This window comes from Danio rerio, chromosome 25 (assembly GCF_052040795.2).
Source record: "Danio rerio strain M-AB ecotype USA chromosome 25, GRCz13ab, whole genome shotgun sequence".
In the NCBI taxonomy this organism is placed as follows: domain Eukaryota; kingdom Metazoa; phylum Chordata; class Actinopteri; order Cypriniformes; family Danionidae; genus Danio; species Danio rerio.
This window is the reverse complement of record NC_141045.1, coordinates 15643994-15661124: the sequence shown is the minus strand read 5'-3', so window position 1 is coordinate 15661124 and position 17131 is coordinate 15643994. Positions and strand designations below refer to the sequence as shown.

At 36.7% G+C, this 17131-nt stretch overlaps 1 protein-coding gene and 1 long non-coding RNA gene across 2 annotated transcripts; one reads left to right on the top strand and one right to left on the bottom strand.

The window, feature by feature from the left end:
- The first annotated feature begins 134 nt into the window (after nucleotides 1–134).
- On the top strand, nucleotides 135–15604 carry prmt7 (protein arginine methyltransferase 7). Its single transcript, NM_200503.2, has 17 exons — nucleotides 135–385; nucleotides 650–686; nucleotides 2496–2645; nucleotides 2732–2840; nucleotides 4591–4703; nucleotides 5140–5369; nucleotides 7298–7478; nucleotides 8574–8698; nucleotides 8794–8929; nucleotides 9019–9102; nucleotides 10818–10865; nucleotides 10950–11039; nucleotides 11525–11686; nucleotides 14325–14399; nucleotides 14476–14636; nucleotides 14873–14969; nucleotides 15128–15604. Exons 1-17 carry the CDS (start codon nucleotides 291–293, stop codon nucleotides 15284–15286), a joined length of 2052 nt encoding a protein of 683 aa, NP_956797.2. The 5' UTR covers nucleotides 135–290; the 3' UTR covers nucleotides 15287–15604.
- On the bottom strand, nucleotides 8574–14920 carry LOC147830835 (uncharacterized). The gene is made up of 2 exons (XR_015526329.1): nucleotides 12792–14920; nucleotides 8574–12042 (listed from the first exon to the last, which is right to left on the bottom strand). It is a non-coding gene; the product is annotated as an uncharacterized LOC147830835 (long non-coding RNA).
- Nucleotides 15605–17131: the final 1527 nt, after the last annotated feature.

Here is a 17131-nt window from a genome sequence, read left to right as displayed (position 1 = left end):
ACACATGCAAAATCCACACAGACATGCCTGCTGGCGGGACTCGAATCAGCGACCGTATCGTTGTACCTTAGCTCTTAACGCATTAACAATGACAAAACACATCATGTTTGTATTTTGGTTGAATGACCGAACACGAGAGTTGGTCACGTGTTTTTAGAGGCGTGACTTCGCGAAAAAACATGGCCGCGCCCGGAGAGATCATGTTGGATTTGTCTGCCTGTGAACGATTAAATATTTATTGAACGTAACAATTTTTACGCATACTTTTATTTACTTATACTGAAAAGACAATGAAGACGTTTTGCGGTCGTGCAAATCCAACAACAGGAGCGCTGGACTGGGTTGAGGAAAGCGAGGAGTATGACTATCATCAGGAGATTGCCAGGTGTGTAAAAGCGACTCATGTCACATTAGCGTAAAAACACACGAATTATTATTTAGCTGCTTATGAAAGGCTGGAATTAAATATTATTTTCAATAGCCAAACTTATGAAATGGCGCGAAAATACTTGACAGTGACTTGTTGCTGCTTAACACGTGGACGAGTAATTAACCCTTACATTTGAATTATAATGTTTATCGAATGACAGTCATGCTATATAGATCATTTAAACGTGTCCTGATATTGTGTTTTGTGTGTCTTTTTTAGGTCTTGTTATGCAGATATGCTCCATGATAAAGACAGAGTGAGTATGATGTCGGACACATGCTAATATTACTGCTGGATCCAAAGTAATTGTTCCATAAGAAGGATTAGGTCGTATGATGAATGACGTTTTGTAAAATAAGTTGAAATGTAAGAAAGAAAATCAAAATTGCTGTGAATAAATTATGATAAAAGTATTTTTAGGTGGAAAATCCCTGATTCCCAGTTATAATAAAGTCAAATGATAAGTTTACTTTTATGAAATATTGCAGTGTTTTGTATAAAGCCAAAACCTAACAAAAAGTGCTCAGGGTTAGTTTAAGTAATGTGTCGGTGCGCTTTTGGTAAGGGATTCATCTGAATAACTCGAAAAATGTGGGAAAAAATAATTGAGGTAAAGTTGATTTTATATTCACACATTCAGCCTTTCTCCTCAGAAAAGTATTCGTTGCAAATACTAAATAGTGAAATCATATCAGCAGGCAATGACTATTAATGTACAGCATTGTTCAAAGCAACATTAGCACTATTTAATTGATTGTGAAGTCATATGTACATGTGATTTCAGACCAAATATTCAAAATACCATGGTAAACAATAAAGGGTGCTGTCACTGAACAAATGTGTGAATATAAAACCAACTTTACCTCAATGAAAAAATATTAAAAAGCTTTATTGACATGGCTATTTCTTGGAAGGAATGGCATGACAATAAAAAATTTGTACATTTTTTTTTTACATGTTTCGAGTGCCTTGGGCTGACTTTTGCTATTTATTACATTTTGTATCCCACATGCAATCATAATCATTTATTCAATTAACTGGATATACACTTTTGATGTGACGAGTTGTTAAAATTAATTAATTTTCTCATAAATACTATTCTTACCCCAATTTTTAAGAAGGTGTCTTTTTGAACTCCATGTTTTTTTGTTTGATTATTTTGGACAGGGTATGCGTGGGGTCTTAATGTCTTAAATTTCAAAAGCAAAATTTTGGGCCTTTAAAAAGCATTAAATTCGCAAAAAAAAATCACTTAAATCATTTTAAACGGGTCTTAATTTTGTAATGGCCATGTAAAGCTACCCAAATCAGGCCAACTCCTCTCTATACAGTATACAGTCATCAACAGTACATGTCAATAAAACTTTTTAACAATATGCTTCACAATAACATTTGTAAGTTCTCCATGTATTTATAGACCATATGTGGGGAGAACACTGACCTGGACAGACTGTTGTACATTTGGTTTATTAAAGTTTTTAAAGCTTGTCTAAGAAACATATGTATGGTTTGCTTGTTTTGACACATTCTTTAAATATTATTCAAGTAATTACATTTTTTTATTGGGGCAAGTAAAAATCCTTACGGTTAAGACCTTTATAAATCTGAAATTTCATTCATAATGGTCTTAAATTGTCTTAAATTTGACTTGGTGAAACCTGCAGAAATCCTGTTGTGTTATTTTAATAATATGTATGCTAACAGGAAGTGTGAAATTTACATATACAGTACAATTTAATTTTTAAAGTTCTACAACATATACATTTTCGTAAAATAAAATGCAAAACGTTTTTTTAATGTTAATTTCTCTGAAATCCATGTTTTTTATTTTTTATGGTAACATTACATTTTAATAAAAACCAAAGCATGATCATGAAACGTGTTCAATTCACATATCGCATGTAATATACGATTTTAGAACACAGATTCAGAGGAACTGTTGGAAATTATATTTTATTTGGACTGATTTATTTCAGAATGTCTTGTTTTAATTTTCTGGGTTTCATGTTTTCAATTTATATTTTGGTAACATTAAATGTATGTTTCTGGCTTCGGTTTTCCTAAGAATGAGAAATATTATGAGGGCATTCGAGCGGCGGTGAGGCGTGTAAAGGCCCGCGGGGAGCGACCTGTGGTTCTGGACATTGGCACTGGGACAGGTTTGCTCTCTATGATGGCAGTGACAGCTGGCGCTGATTTCTGCTACGCCATAGAGGTGCTCATTCCTGCTCATATATACAGTATTGATTCATAATATAAGATAAGATGAAATAATAAGACCAGTATGTGAATGGCACGCAGGTGTTCAAGCCCATGGCACAGGCGGCCTCCTGCATCGTGGAGAGAAACGGCTTCTCTGACAAAATCAAAATCATCAACAAACACTCCACTGAGGTCACGGTTGGGCCAGGTTCGATGACTTACAGTTTTTTTATTGTTAATTATGAATGTTAAATTCATTTATCATGTAATTTTTTTTTCTATCAATGTTTATTGTGTATATATTAAGTTTTTTTATTAAACAATTATTTCCCTTTATATATATATATATATATATATATATATATATATATATATATATATATATATATATATATATATATATATAGTTGAAGTCAGAATTATTAAACCCCCTGAATTATTAGCTCCCCTGTTTATTTTTTCCCAACTGTTTAATGGAAAGATGTTTTCAACACATTTCTAAACATTAGAGTTTTTTCTATCTATAATTATATCTATAATTTTATCTTTGCCATGATGACAGTAAATAATATTTGACTAAATAGTTTTATTCAGCTTAGTGACATTTAAAAGCTTAACTAAGTTAATTAGGTTTACTAGGCAGGTTAGAGTAATTTGGCAAGTTATTGTAAAATGGTTTGTTCTGTAGACAATCGAAAAAATACACAGCTTAAAACTTCAATTATGTCTCGTTTCCACTGACTGTTACACTACTGTAATGGTTTGGGTCGGTACGGGTCACCTTTATCAGGCTTGCGTTTCCACTACCAAGGGTACCCTTTTGGTGGGCGTGGTTTATGACAGTTTTAGTTGCATCATTCTCCCTCGAAGAAATGTCTACACTAATGCTATACGGGTCGCTCGCATATCATATTAAAAGCACTTCTCACAAAAGAGACGCTTTACACACTTAAATACTTGTGTATAAATTTTTATTACTAACTTTTTTTATGAACAGGATTTGATTATAACTGCAGATCAATGACAGCGCTAAATAGCCTACTGTAACATCTGTAATATTAAATAAATAAATAATTGAATGGACATATATGAACGCATACAGACCCTTACAGTCTCCGATATGTTACAACTACAGAAAAAGTACATACAGCAGACATTTCGTCATCAATTGGGTTAAAACCAACACAAAGTATAGCCTACAGTCAATGAAAACAGCACATGTAGCCTCTGTTAGAGAGTCATTCCATCATTTCCAGTTCATATTAGTCCAAAATTTGATGATAATAGTTCGGGTCTGTACGCCTTTTGACAGTGGAAACCACTCAGTGGAAACGGGCCATTAGTTAAGGTATTTACTAACATGAACCAACACTGAACAATACATTTATTACAGTATATAAAATGATTTTCAGCATTAATTCATGCGATAATTCAATAATAATTATTGACTTAGCAAATACATCAACTAATGGAATTGAATTGTAAAGTTTAAGATTAATTAAATATGACATATTATAATGAAGCGACGCAGTGGCGTGGTAGGTAGTGCTGTCGCCTCACATCAAGAAGGTCATCGGTTCGAGCCTCGGCTGGGTCAGTTGACGTTTCTGTGTGGAGTTTGCATGTTCTCCCTGCATTCGCGTGGGTTTCCTCCGGGTGCTCCGGTTTCCCCCACAGTCCAAAGACATGCGGTACAGGTGAATTGGGTAGGCTAAATTGTCCGTAGTGCATGAGTGTGTGGGTGAATGAATGAATGAGTGTGTGTGTATGTTTCCCAGAGATGGGTTGTGATGCTTAAAAACGTGCTGGATAAGTTAGCGGTTCATTCCGCTGTGGCGACCCCGGATTAAAAAAAGGAACTAAGCCGAAAAGAAAATGAATGAATATTATAATGAAGTATAGATAGATAGATAGAACTACAAGAACAAATGTAGAAATATTGTATGTATTGTGTGCAGATGGCGATATGCAGGAAAGAGCTAACATCCTGGTGACGGAGCTGTTCGACACAGAGCTGATTGGTGAAGGAGCTTTGCCCAGTTATGAACACGCACACATGCACCTCGTCCAGGTAAACGCAGCTAAAAGAACACTCACTTCACTGACCTTTTAATGTCTTAAACTATATACGTTCTTCTTAGGGTGGTCTTTTAGTTAACGACATGCTCTTACATTTCTATTCATGCTTTTTTATCCCTTCTCAATTCATTTGTGCTTTGTTTTGTGTGTTTTCCACTGTTATGTTACTTGGTTGTTTTACTTTTAAAGGGGCTATGCAAAATAAATGTGTTATTATAAGTCAACACTCCTTTCACTGTCGTCATCTTCATGTTTGATGGCTCACAATATTCATCAAAAGTCAAATAAAAATAAATAAAAAAACATTTTAGATTTGATCTTATTTTATATATTGTTGTTGATGTCTTTTTCCTGTTAATTTACTGCAGAAATGTTTTAAGCTAATATGGCAAAAACTCTGTTTAACGGCGCTGCTCTCTCTGGCACAGACAGGTTGTGAAGCAGTGCCTCATCGCGCCACAATCTATGCCCAGCTGGTGGAGTCAGACATGCTTTGGAAGTGGGCACAGATGCGGCCCATAGATGTGGACGGGCACAGACTGATGCCCCCAGGGGCAGTTCAGGAGTGTGCAGGAGCGCCATCTGTCTGTGACATCCAGCTGAGTCAGGTGCCCACAGACGCCTTCACTGCCATCAGCCCCGTCTGCACCATGTTCAGGTACACACCGTTAATCCTCTAAAAAAATCTAGATTTAATTCTTTAAAAATGTGTATGAAACCTTTGGTGATCACAGCAGGACAGTCAAATGGTCGAGCCCGATAGATCGGTTTTGTAAACAGAAAAATAAGTGGTCACAAAAGCTTTTTATAAGCTTATAGAACATATAAATTCAGTATCAGAGGTAGTTTATTATTCCCGGAGGAAAATTAAGACAGTTCCAAAAACAATTAGAGAAGGGAAGGATAAATATACAATAATAATAAATAAATGATAATACCTAAAAAAAAACAACAACAACTTATGTGTATAATAATAATTGATAATTCCAGTATATATACAAAAATCATACTATCATTTAGAATAGTGGTCCATTTGTTAAAATACAAAGTTGTGCTTGTTAACAAAAATTAATGCACTGTGAGTAAACAAGATGTTATTCAACTTAATGTTACTAACATTGACAAAGATGGACAAATACTGTAATGTATTTGTAATGTATTTGTAAAAAAATGTATGACTAATTGTCTGTTCATGTTAGAAAATACATGAACTAATGAACCATTTTTTTATTGTTACCAAAACATTACCAAAATGTGAGAAAAATGTATTATTTCAGCAATATGTTGAAGAATAAGAGGTGATTGTAAAAAAGAATAAAATGAGAAGAATAAGATGAAGTTTCAGTTAATGACTGTTGATGCTAATGACGCATGTTTTTGGTAAAAGGAAATGTACAAATGGTGAATTGAACATACAATATGTAAAATATGCCAAAAGGGTGAAATATGTCTCATGTAAAAGGAAGAAATAAGTTGAACGAATGATGTGGACAGATGTGGCAATGGGCTGGGGAAAATAAAAAGCTTATGCTTTATCCCGCTCTTTTTAGATCATGATGAAATGTGTTTTGTGTATGTTTTTTTTTTTTAATAAAATAAATTTTAAAAAAAGTTATGAATTAAAATAAAATAATAATTACAAAAAAAAAATTAATTGGTTTTGAAATCATTCAACACTTGTCCTGTGGCTGTTTAAGGAAACAGCTGCTGATGCACTAGCCAATCAGTCGACTGCATGCTTATCTAGAAAAACATGCAGTGCTGATGATTTGATCTTTTTATGTTTGATGCTAATGTTATATCTTTGTAAACATTAAAACATTTGTTTGGTTTTGGATGCATAAGTAATATATATTTTAATTTAAACTATTATTGACACAAAATATTGCAAAACTAAGTAGAAATGTAGCACAGGGATGTCCAGACTCGGTCCTGGAGGGCCAGTGTCCTGCAAAGTTTAGTTCCAACCCCAATCAGACACACCTGGGCTAGCTAATCAAGCTCTTTCTAGGCATCCTAGAACAGGGATGGGCAAACTTGATCCTCGAAGGCCAGTGTCCATGCAGGCTTTTGCTCTATGACTAATCAAACACACCTGAAAACACTAATCAGAGTCTTCAAGATCACTAGAAAGCTACAGGCAGGTGTGTTTTGATTAGGGTTGGAGCAAAACTATGCAGGACACCGGCCCTCCAGGACCAAGTTTGCCCATCCCTGTTATAGAAACATCCTTGCAGGTGTGTTGAAGCAAGTTGGAGCTAAAATCTGCAGGACGCTGGCCCTCAAGGACCGAGTTTGAATACCCCTGCAGCAGTTACAGGTGTCCGCCAACAGGTGGCGACAAACAACCGTTAAAATGTATTTATCTCTCAAAAATCTCGATTCATCTAGGAATGAAACACAGTCTTCATGTGGTTTTGAGTCGTGCATTAAAATGCTTTATTTATTGTTACTTTATCTGTTCAGAATCATGAGAAATTTCTGTTTAAAATGTTTTGTTAAAGTTTCGGTTTCTCCAGAATGCAGCGTTCACTGCTTTACACTCTGTCTTGTTGAAATGAGGAACTGCTGTTTTTCCTCCTGTAGTGTTGATTTCAGTAAGCCGGTTAGCAGCGCTGCTCAGTCCTACACAGTGCGCTTCAAGTCTCAGACTGGCGGGAGGGCACAGGTGGTCTTATCCTGGTGGGACATTGACATGGACCCTGAGGGAAACATTGTGTGCACTATGGCCCCCAGCTGGAGCTATGCAGACCCTCATGCTTACCCTGTGAGTACTGAGACATTGATGATAATCGGTAAAGATCCAGAATATGCCCAGATAATATGAATAACACTAGTGCGTGTGTGTTTGCGTGCGTGTGTGTGTGTGTTTGTTGTAAGGAGACTAACTAAAAGTGATACATTCCACTGCATTTATTACGTATGGGTTGGATTAAAATGATGATATGTGCTTTATTCTATAAATGTCTGATAACATTTCTTGCAAGTTTAAAATACATCATTTGTTTTGTTTGTGTTTATTTGGTCATCATGCTAAAATAATGATTTGATTTAAAATAATGATTTGAAATAATGATAATGAACAACAAAATAAAAATGGCTACATTTAATGTTTCTATATCCTTGTTATACATTACAAGTACTTACTATATTAATGACAGAAAAATAGGTGTAATTACACGCAAAAGCTCGAAACCACTGGTCACCAACCTTTTTTGGCCCAAGATCCATAACCTTGGGCTGGCTAAAGGGCATATTGGCCTGCATAAGCCGTGCGTTTTAATTTAACTTGAGCGCACTAAAGACGCAGTATACAAACGGCTCTTTATTACTTCAAGGCTGGCTCTTCACAGATTGTGGGATGTCTTATCAAAAGCTTTATATTGAAATTTGAAGACAGCAGTAGGATTAAGAAAAATATGGAGATCACTTTATATTTCTTGTACTTATTCTTCTGTCATTCTCGGGATCTACCATTATGAGTGATAAAGATCTACCAGTTAATTGTGATTGACAGGTTGGCGACCACCACACTAAACCTACTCCTACCCGTAACCTTATATTATTTGTTATTGAAAGGTTAATTCACTCCAACATAACATTTCTGTTTTTGATTACTCACCCTCATGTCATTTCAAATACCTTTGTTGATCTTCTGAATCCAAATCAAGTTATTTTAGGTCAAGTACGAGAGCTCTCTCATCCTCCATTGAGTTCCTGAGACGTTTAAATCCAAAAACATTGTCCAAACATTCCATGTGTTCCAACTGTAATCATGTGAAGCTCCAAGAACAATTCTGTGCACCAAAAAACAGTAAAAACAACTTGAATACATGTTTTTTTTGCATCATGTGATGTGCAGTGGAGGGATCACTGGATGCAGAGTGTCTACTTCCTTCCTGCAGAGGAGAACGTGTCAGAAGGAGAAGAGCTGATGCTAATGGTCTCTCATGATGACTACAGTCTCTGGTACAGCCTTACACACAGGTACAGATGCTCTTCAGTGTGTCTTAAAAATGAACCAGAATTGACACATTCTCTGAGGAAAACCTTAATATATTTTTGACATTCTGTCTTTAAAGTGAGCAAAATGATGTCCGGGTGGCTCCGTTTCGGCCGTGCTGCACTTGTCAGGCCCACCTGGTCTGGACGAGACCTCGCTTTGGAGAACTGAATGATGAACAGAGGACTGAGAGTTACGTCAGCGCATTGCGCAGTGTGAGTTAGACTTCTTCATGAACTGTTTTATTTGTGAGCTTTACTGATGATGATTTTTTAATGGGAGCTGTTTGCGTGTATTCTTGTAGATTCTGAAACCCGACAGTGTTTGTTTATCTGTCAGTGATGGAAGCCTGCTACCTGTTTTTGCTCATCTGCTTGGATCTAAGAAGGTTAGGAGATGTTTTTTGTAGGTCTGTTTCAAAACCTTGCATTCTTTCCACATCGTCATTTTCCAGTCAATTTGACATTTTGGGTAAATATTAACTTTAGGCTTCAAACTGGCTTCAGTAGAAGTTGATGTTAGCGTGTTACTAAGCTAATGATGCAATATACAGTAAATAATCTGTTCTGATTCAAACTGATCAGAGTAATTATTGAAAGTAAAACTAAAAGTACTACAAGAAATTGGATGTGCTGTGCACAACAACACTCACAGCTTACTCACTTTAGTAATGTCTGGTCTTAGCATGTTGCTAAGCTAGTGTATATGCTAGTATTGGATAAATGTTTTTTGAATAAAATATTTTTAGCAGATAAAATTTTTTTTAATCAGAAAAGAATTAAATTAAGAATCTCAATGCACTACACTACTTATTAGCCATTTTCAGTCCATTATAAAAGGTATTCAAGTGCGCACTTTCACATAGTTTTTAGTGTACCTATCACACTTTAAAGAGCCATAAACCCCCACCCCTCATCATATCATGCATGCCCCTCTTGACAAACGAGATATTGGATGCAAGGAACTGCTGGAAGAGTGTAGTTTTAATGGAATGTTTGAAACCGTACGCCGTATGACAGAAAAAAAACCTCTTCATTTCTCGGTAACTTAGATGCACACGGTAGGTAGCATCAGAAAGCTGCGTGTGTATAGACCATCCTGTCACAAAACGTGGCGCAAATTTTACACAACAGCAGTTGTTTGATTATGGCATGTAACTGTTTACATTCAGGGAGCAGCATTTACAGCAGATCTTTCAGTCCATAATATTGTAGTAATATTAACGTACAGTAAACCAAGTAACTAAATCATTTTGACTAAGAAATGTTTTTAAAACTGAAAAAGTACTGCTGATGATATGAACTAAGTTTGCCATCTGAATAAACAAACAAACACCAGATTGCTCGCTTACCAAATCTGTAGAGACAGGACAATCAACACCAACTGGAGCCGCGTTTTTGGGGACAAGCGACAAATCAGGATTTCACCATTTCCAGATGAGAAAATCTCTTGGGTAAAAAATGTTCCTTACAAATGTGTTTTTGTCGCGTGTTAGCAAACCTCTGTAATCCACACGTGAATCCAGCTGTGCTCTCATAGCGGGGAAATGAAAACAAAACCTTTGTTGCTGCACATTTATTAACGCAACACTGACGACACATGTCTCCAAACAATTCTTCTTCTTCCACTTGTTTCAATTACGGTTGGCAAAACAACGTGTCGTCTCTGCTGCCTGAACACTGTAACAGGTAAAAACAGTTCTTGAAGCTATCACGCATATTAATTAAGTTGCAACTCAATTACAATAAAGCGTGCTGATTGGTTTGAACCAAGTCTTTCTCATAAATGAATGTTGCACACCCAAAGGCATCACGTTGTACTCGCCTGTACAGAAATCTAGTCTACACGCTGGAAGACACACAAGGATCTAATCGCCGTGACGCAGCTTCAAAAATTAGTTTTCAAACCGGCAGAATGAATTTGCTTGAAACAACGCAAACCAACCTAATAGTGTTTATAGCAGTGGGGGACACCTATATGACAACACATTAAACATATTAAAAAATGTGTTTTGGTGTTTCGTGGGTAGGCGTCTCACTCTGTTTTTTTTTTGTTTTTTTTACAATTCATGCTCTTTATAAATCTCTTTTTGTCTCTTTTTAGGTGTTCAGTTTAGAAAGTTCTGGAATGGCCAAACAGGTGATTGAACAGGTGAGAGTTTAAACATGACATGTTTTTTTTTTCTTTTTCATCTAGAGTTTGTCGATACAAAAATGTTCTCTTCTTTGCTCACAGGTGCTTCATACTAACTCACTAAAGGATGGTGTACAGCTGCTTGGAATACGAGCTGAGCAGCTCTCACTGGCTGATTTAGATGGAAATCAGGTAGTGAAAATGAGCCTGAATTTGTGTGTACACCGTCATACTCTATATGTGTAATCTACGTGAATGTGTGTAGCTTCAAAGACCTAATAGTGTTTGAGCACTGAATCAGCATATTAGAATGGTTTCTGGAGAAAATTATGCTAAATATCTCACATGAATAAACATTTTTAAATATGTTAAAATAATTATTGTAACTTGTAATTATATTTCACAATATTACTGTTTTGGCAGTATTTATGATCAAACAAAAAACGCTCCCATGGGCAACACGATGACCTTAAAGGGATGGTTAAATATTGTTGAGACCGAACAGAAAAAGGAAATACAACAGCAGTGGAAAATGACTTTTATACTATTTTATAAGGCCACTATGTATGTCAACCTAACATTTTGTTTTGTGTTCAACAGAAGAAGGAAATTATTTTTAGATTCACTTGAGTGTCATTTTTGGATGAAGAGTCTCTTTAAACTGTAATTCTCTTCAGATTTCAGTATTAATGGGAGAGCCGTACTTTAGCACCAGTCTTTTGCCGTGGCACTCTCTGTTCTTCTGGTACTGCCGCACTGCTGTAGCACAGCTGCTTCAGCCAGATGCCACCATCCTGCCCCGTGCTGCCACTCTTTACGCAGTCGCTGTGGAGTTTCAGGTAAATTTTTTCTTTTGGATACTTTTAAAATCACTTGACAGCAAATCGGAGCATTTTGGAATGTAGATGTGGTCGAGATAATCTGCTGAAGTGTAAACGGCGATTTTTGAATGTGATGTGGTTGTAGGGTCAGAATTTGGAAAGCTTGGATCCATCCAGTCATGTATCAGTGGTTTAGGCCAGGGGTGTCCAAACTACAGCCCGCGGGCCATCTGTGGCCCGCAATCAGTTTTGTGGCGGCCCGCGAGGCTTTTTATAAATATTAATAGAATCTGGCCCGCTAAACAAAAATGAACGTAATTCAATAAATAACCAACGGGTGTCGCTATGACATACCTTCTATTAAGCAGCAGTTCCTGTTACCGTACGTTCACACCGAAAGCGGCGAGAGCGTCAAAGTATCCGGAAGTCATTCATTTTCAATGAGAGCCGGCGGCGATAGGCGACGATAAGCGGCGAGGAGCAGCGCGGCGCGTCTTCGCCGGCGTGAGCGTCGAGGAGAGTTGAAATGAAGTCAACTTTATGGTAACGAGATATGACGCGGTTCGGCGGCAAGCAATCAGAATAAAGACGTCCACCGCTTGATAGCAGTTCAGGGAACACAGACCTGTGAACTTTGGTTCCGACCACAGTTGTTCCCAAGGGTTTGATTATTGTGGTCGCCGGATTTCCAATTATTTACAATGTTTTCTTACAGGAACATACATTAAATAATTTACTGGCGAGTTACTGATGTTCATTAATGTTATATAAATTTATCTTTAAAAAGCGGGAATCTCACACGATGTGACAGTACAAAACAGTACTGCTGCTTCAGGATATTTCAGACATATAGACACATATTGGATAAATAGAGCAAAGCCACACCACATGCAACTTGATCTTCCATCGTTATATGAATTTGATAAGAAGTGCGCAACATTTTCACGCTAAAAAAATATCTTATGCAGGAATGTAACTGATAATGCTGCAACGGCTCCTTTAAGTACGAGATCAATGTAGAGAGTTTTGATGCTCTCGCCGCTGGAGCTGAAGGCAGACAGCGTTGTCGCCAGGGCGGCCAGAGCAACCTTGGACGCTCTCGCCGCTTTCGGTGTGAACGTACGGTTATGAAGTAAAACGAACCGAACAAACTGAAGGAAACATAATTGATAATCACGTTTTGGCGAGACATGGCACAAGCAAGAAAAAAGAAAATCAACAGTGAGTGCAGGAAATTTCAGTCACGATGGGGCAAAGAATATTTCTTCACTGAGGTCAGTGAAATATGTGTGTTTATTTCGCCAGGAATCAGTTGTAATGAAGGAATATAATATTAAGACATTATAAAATAAAACATCACGCCTTCAGCTCTTACACTGGTGCCGAACAAGATCAAAAAGCAAAACATTTAGCAGCTGCTCTATCAGCTCAACAATAGCCGTTTTTTTCTGGCTAATAAAGTGCAAGAAAATTCTACGCTGGCTAGTTATCAGTAGGGCCAGACGGAATCTGCAGACGTTTTTTTGGTAAAAATCTGCAGATTTCTGCGGAATTATTTTGGGAGTATCATAGAATATAAATATGAAATAAAAAATAATATCTTTTTAACTTTTATTTAATGTTTAAAATCCAACTAGATTCACTTTATTTGGCAAATAAAGCAAGTTTGTCATATAATATATCTAGTAAAAGACAGAAAATATGACTGTACACACTGCATTGTACATAAATTAGATGAAGATTTTCACATTAGTCAATAAAAGTACTGAAATTAATAAAAAACTGAATAAATTTAGATTTACACACATTTACTCAAGTAAATAAATAGAATTAATGTTGGGCAAAAAATCTGCACGCGCAGATTCCGTGTGGGCCTAGTTAGCTCAGGTGAGGTAGCTCAGCTAATCGCACAGCACAAGAAACCCTTCACTGAAGGAGAATTTATATAGGAGTGTCTGATGAGTGTTGCAACTGTAATTTGGCCAGAAAGGATTCAAGATTTTAAAAACGCAAGTCTTTCCAGAAACAAAGTTGGACAACGAATTAAAATAATTCCATAATACACACACTGCACACACACACAAATATATGCGTGTGTTTGTGTGATGTATGTAAAAATTGGCCCGGGACAACATTTTTTTTTTTATGTATCTGGCCCTCGGCCCAAAAAGTTTGGACACCCCTGGGTTCAGGCTAATGGTGGGATTTGTCTTGACACACTTTGGTGCCATTTGAGGATTGTTTAAACAGCACAGTCTGCCTTAATAATGTTGCTGACAAGAGTTAATTTGGTCAGAGTAAATAAACCTAAATACTATGAATGTGCACGCTCTGATCTGATCAATAAACTGAACATTATTGTTGATGAAAAAAGACGAGACAAAAATGGAGTCAATTGAGTTCTAAAACTCAACTATCCTCCGCAATCCAGTAAGAACTTTTGGGATGTTGAGCAGCCGCATGCTGCTATTATTATCCTCATTAGTGCATCTCTGAGGAAGTTTCCAGGAACTAGTTTAATCCATAATATCAAGATTTAAAGCAGTTCTAAAGGCAGAACTGGGTCGACTCAACACTGTATGCCTCATAGTGGCCAGCGAGTCTACAGATCCACACTGATTGACTTCTCAGTTGCACTTTTATATTTGTCCATCAGGATCTGTGGAGAATCCGGTTTCCCTGTGGAACTTGTGAAGGCTTTGATGTCAGTCCGATGGATGAGATGATTCAGGTGAGAACTGCATCATAAACTCTCCAATATTCTTGGATTGATCCGTTGATTAATGTGCATTTGTGATCTACTTCAGCGATCTTTGGATTTCCGTGAGTCCTGGGAGGCAGAGCCACATCCGCTGTGGGAATATCCATGTCGCGCTCTGACCAAACCATGTCCAGTCATGACGTTTGACTTCACTCAGTGCGTTCCTGAACAACCAATCAGCAGTGATGGAGCCGTGCCGTTCACTGGGTAACTTTATCTATTATATTGCGTGACACTGAAGAATTATTATATCAGAGAACATTCCCTTCTCTCAATTTTGAACATTTTTATAATCTAGGAATTTGTTTTTTCCTCTGAGTTTTAGGACTACATTATATAACTGTAGCTTTTTTTTCTGAAATGTTGAGATTACATCTCTTCAAATAGTTTACACGTTAGAAATCTGACTTTGGAATAATTCTGAAGGTCTGCTGCTGTTTCAGGAGAGGACGCTGTCATGGTGTGGCACTGTGGATGGAGTATCAGCTGACTGATGACATCAGCGTCAGCATGGGCCTCACCAAAGCAGTCAGCCAAGAGGTACTCTCCTTGTGTACAAGCAATATCAGCATTCAGATGAAGCGTCAGCCTTAATAAATCATCCTCAATGAAGTTGAAATGGAAATTCAAACAGACAGTAATAATCAAGCGGCTCTCTGTTGCCCTCTTCACCTTCATTACGTTTTCTCATTTAACAGGGAGCTTGTGAATGGAACCCGCACCGGAAACAAGGAGTGTTTTTCTTCAGATCTGCAAAGGAAACCTCTGGCGATGGAAGAGAAGATCTTTCCTATAGTTTAACCTTTGAACCTCATTCCGGTGACATTAAAATGGACTTCTCCATCACTGAATCTTGACCGCTGATTGTAATCAAGTCTCAGATGAACTAGGTTTACATTTTCCTTTTCAAACCTGCGCTTAGTGAAAGAGTGAATTTTTATCCTCGGGGTAATATTGAAGTGTGTGTGACGTGTGCTGAAACACATTGACAAGTATCACACTGTATATGGCTCCATGATGCTGTATAGAGCAGAATTTGAAGTGAAATGCAAAGACTTTATGTATTATCAATTTTCTTAAGTATTTTAGCTTAAAAAAATTATCTCATGCTATAGAGGAAGCAAAAAAGCAAAAAATATGTGGTGGATTTTCAAATAAAACTATCTCTACTCAAACTGGAGAATCCTTGCTTGTTAATATATAATTTATTCAAAACTTATAGCTAACTTGAAAATGTGAGTAAAAGAAAAACAAAAACACATTGCTAAGTGGAAAGTTCATTAATGGGTGTGTTAGAGTGATGTCATCTGAGCAACTGAAACAATCTTCATATCGATAAGCTCATGATAACAGTTTTATATATCATACAATATAAAAATGACTATTAATTGAATTATTAGTAGTGATGGCTGCTTTTGAAACATTTCTTTACAAAGCTTTCAAATCTTATTGTGAATCAGTGTTTAGAGTGCATATCAAACTGGCAACGTCTTGTGATTAAAGTAAACAGATTTGTTACCTCATAATTAAAAAAAAAAAAAAAAAAAAAGACATCAATGCTTCTCCATTTGGGCAAGCTGTGTAAATTCAGAATATCTACATGAATGATGCAGGTTCACTCAGATCACCCCTGTGGTGAATTTTTACATAATCTCAGATCAGGTTTACAGACTCTTACTAAGACATTTTGTTTAGAACAAAAGAGAACAATAATAGCATCTTGTTGAAATGTTTATGAAATCCCACTATTAAACAAACAAGTTTAAAAATGATTAAGAAATGCATATTATTCAGACACTTTATATTTAATGGTATTAGACAATAAGCAAACAGCATTGGATTGGTTTTACTTTAACTTTAACATTTGCATTACTTGGTTTTGACCAGTGGGTGTCCCGACCATGTTTCGAACGCTTAAAGCAAAGTTTCTACCATCACTAATAAGATTAGCAAAAATTTGTGTTTTACACAATTTTGCACAAACACCGCTATTATTGTTTATTTTATCATAACTATAACAGTGTTTCTTCTAGGATTTTTCCCAGCTGAGGCGGCAGGCCTTTTTTTACACAGATCTACCAACTACCTATGGTGTTTACAATGACAAATGTCATGAGCGCAGTATTAAAAGTCGAGATTGCATTTATGTAATATGAGCATGCAAATCTCTTTGCTTGTGCACCAATTTCTTCTGTTCGTGCACAAAACTTCTTGCACGCCCTTAAATAAAGCAAAGCTTCGCTGCTCAAGCACAGATTTTCTTGTGCACTTTCAATTAAACGTTACTGAAGTGCGACTTGGTGCGTTTATGTAACGAGTATGTCTCAACATGTGTTTGATTTGCTAGGAATATTTATGAATGTCTCCAACAGACCTACAGAGCGCCATGAATGCGTCCTGAAATAAAGTGAAACGGCTATAAACTCCAGCAAGATAAAGTCATTATAAAACTGTATAAAGTATAATTATGCAAACTATGTTCATCTTAACTGAAAACTATGTTGTGTTTGCTGGCCTCACGCATCACACGCCTGTCAGTCAGTCAGCATGTCACCTTAAAGCAGGGGCCACCAATATGTGTTGCCCACAGGCCTGTTCTAAAAAATAGCTCACCATAGCGCCGCTTACCAGTAAGCTTCATCTAATATAGAAGTAATCATTTAAAAATGTAAATATTTGCAGAGATATATAAAAATAAAGTG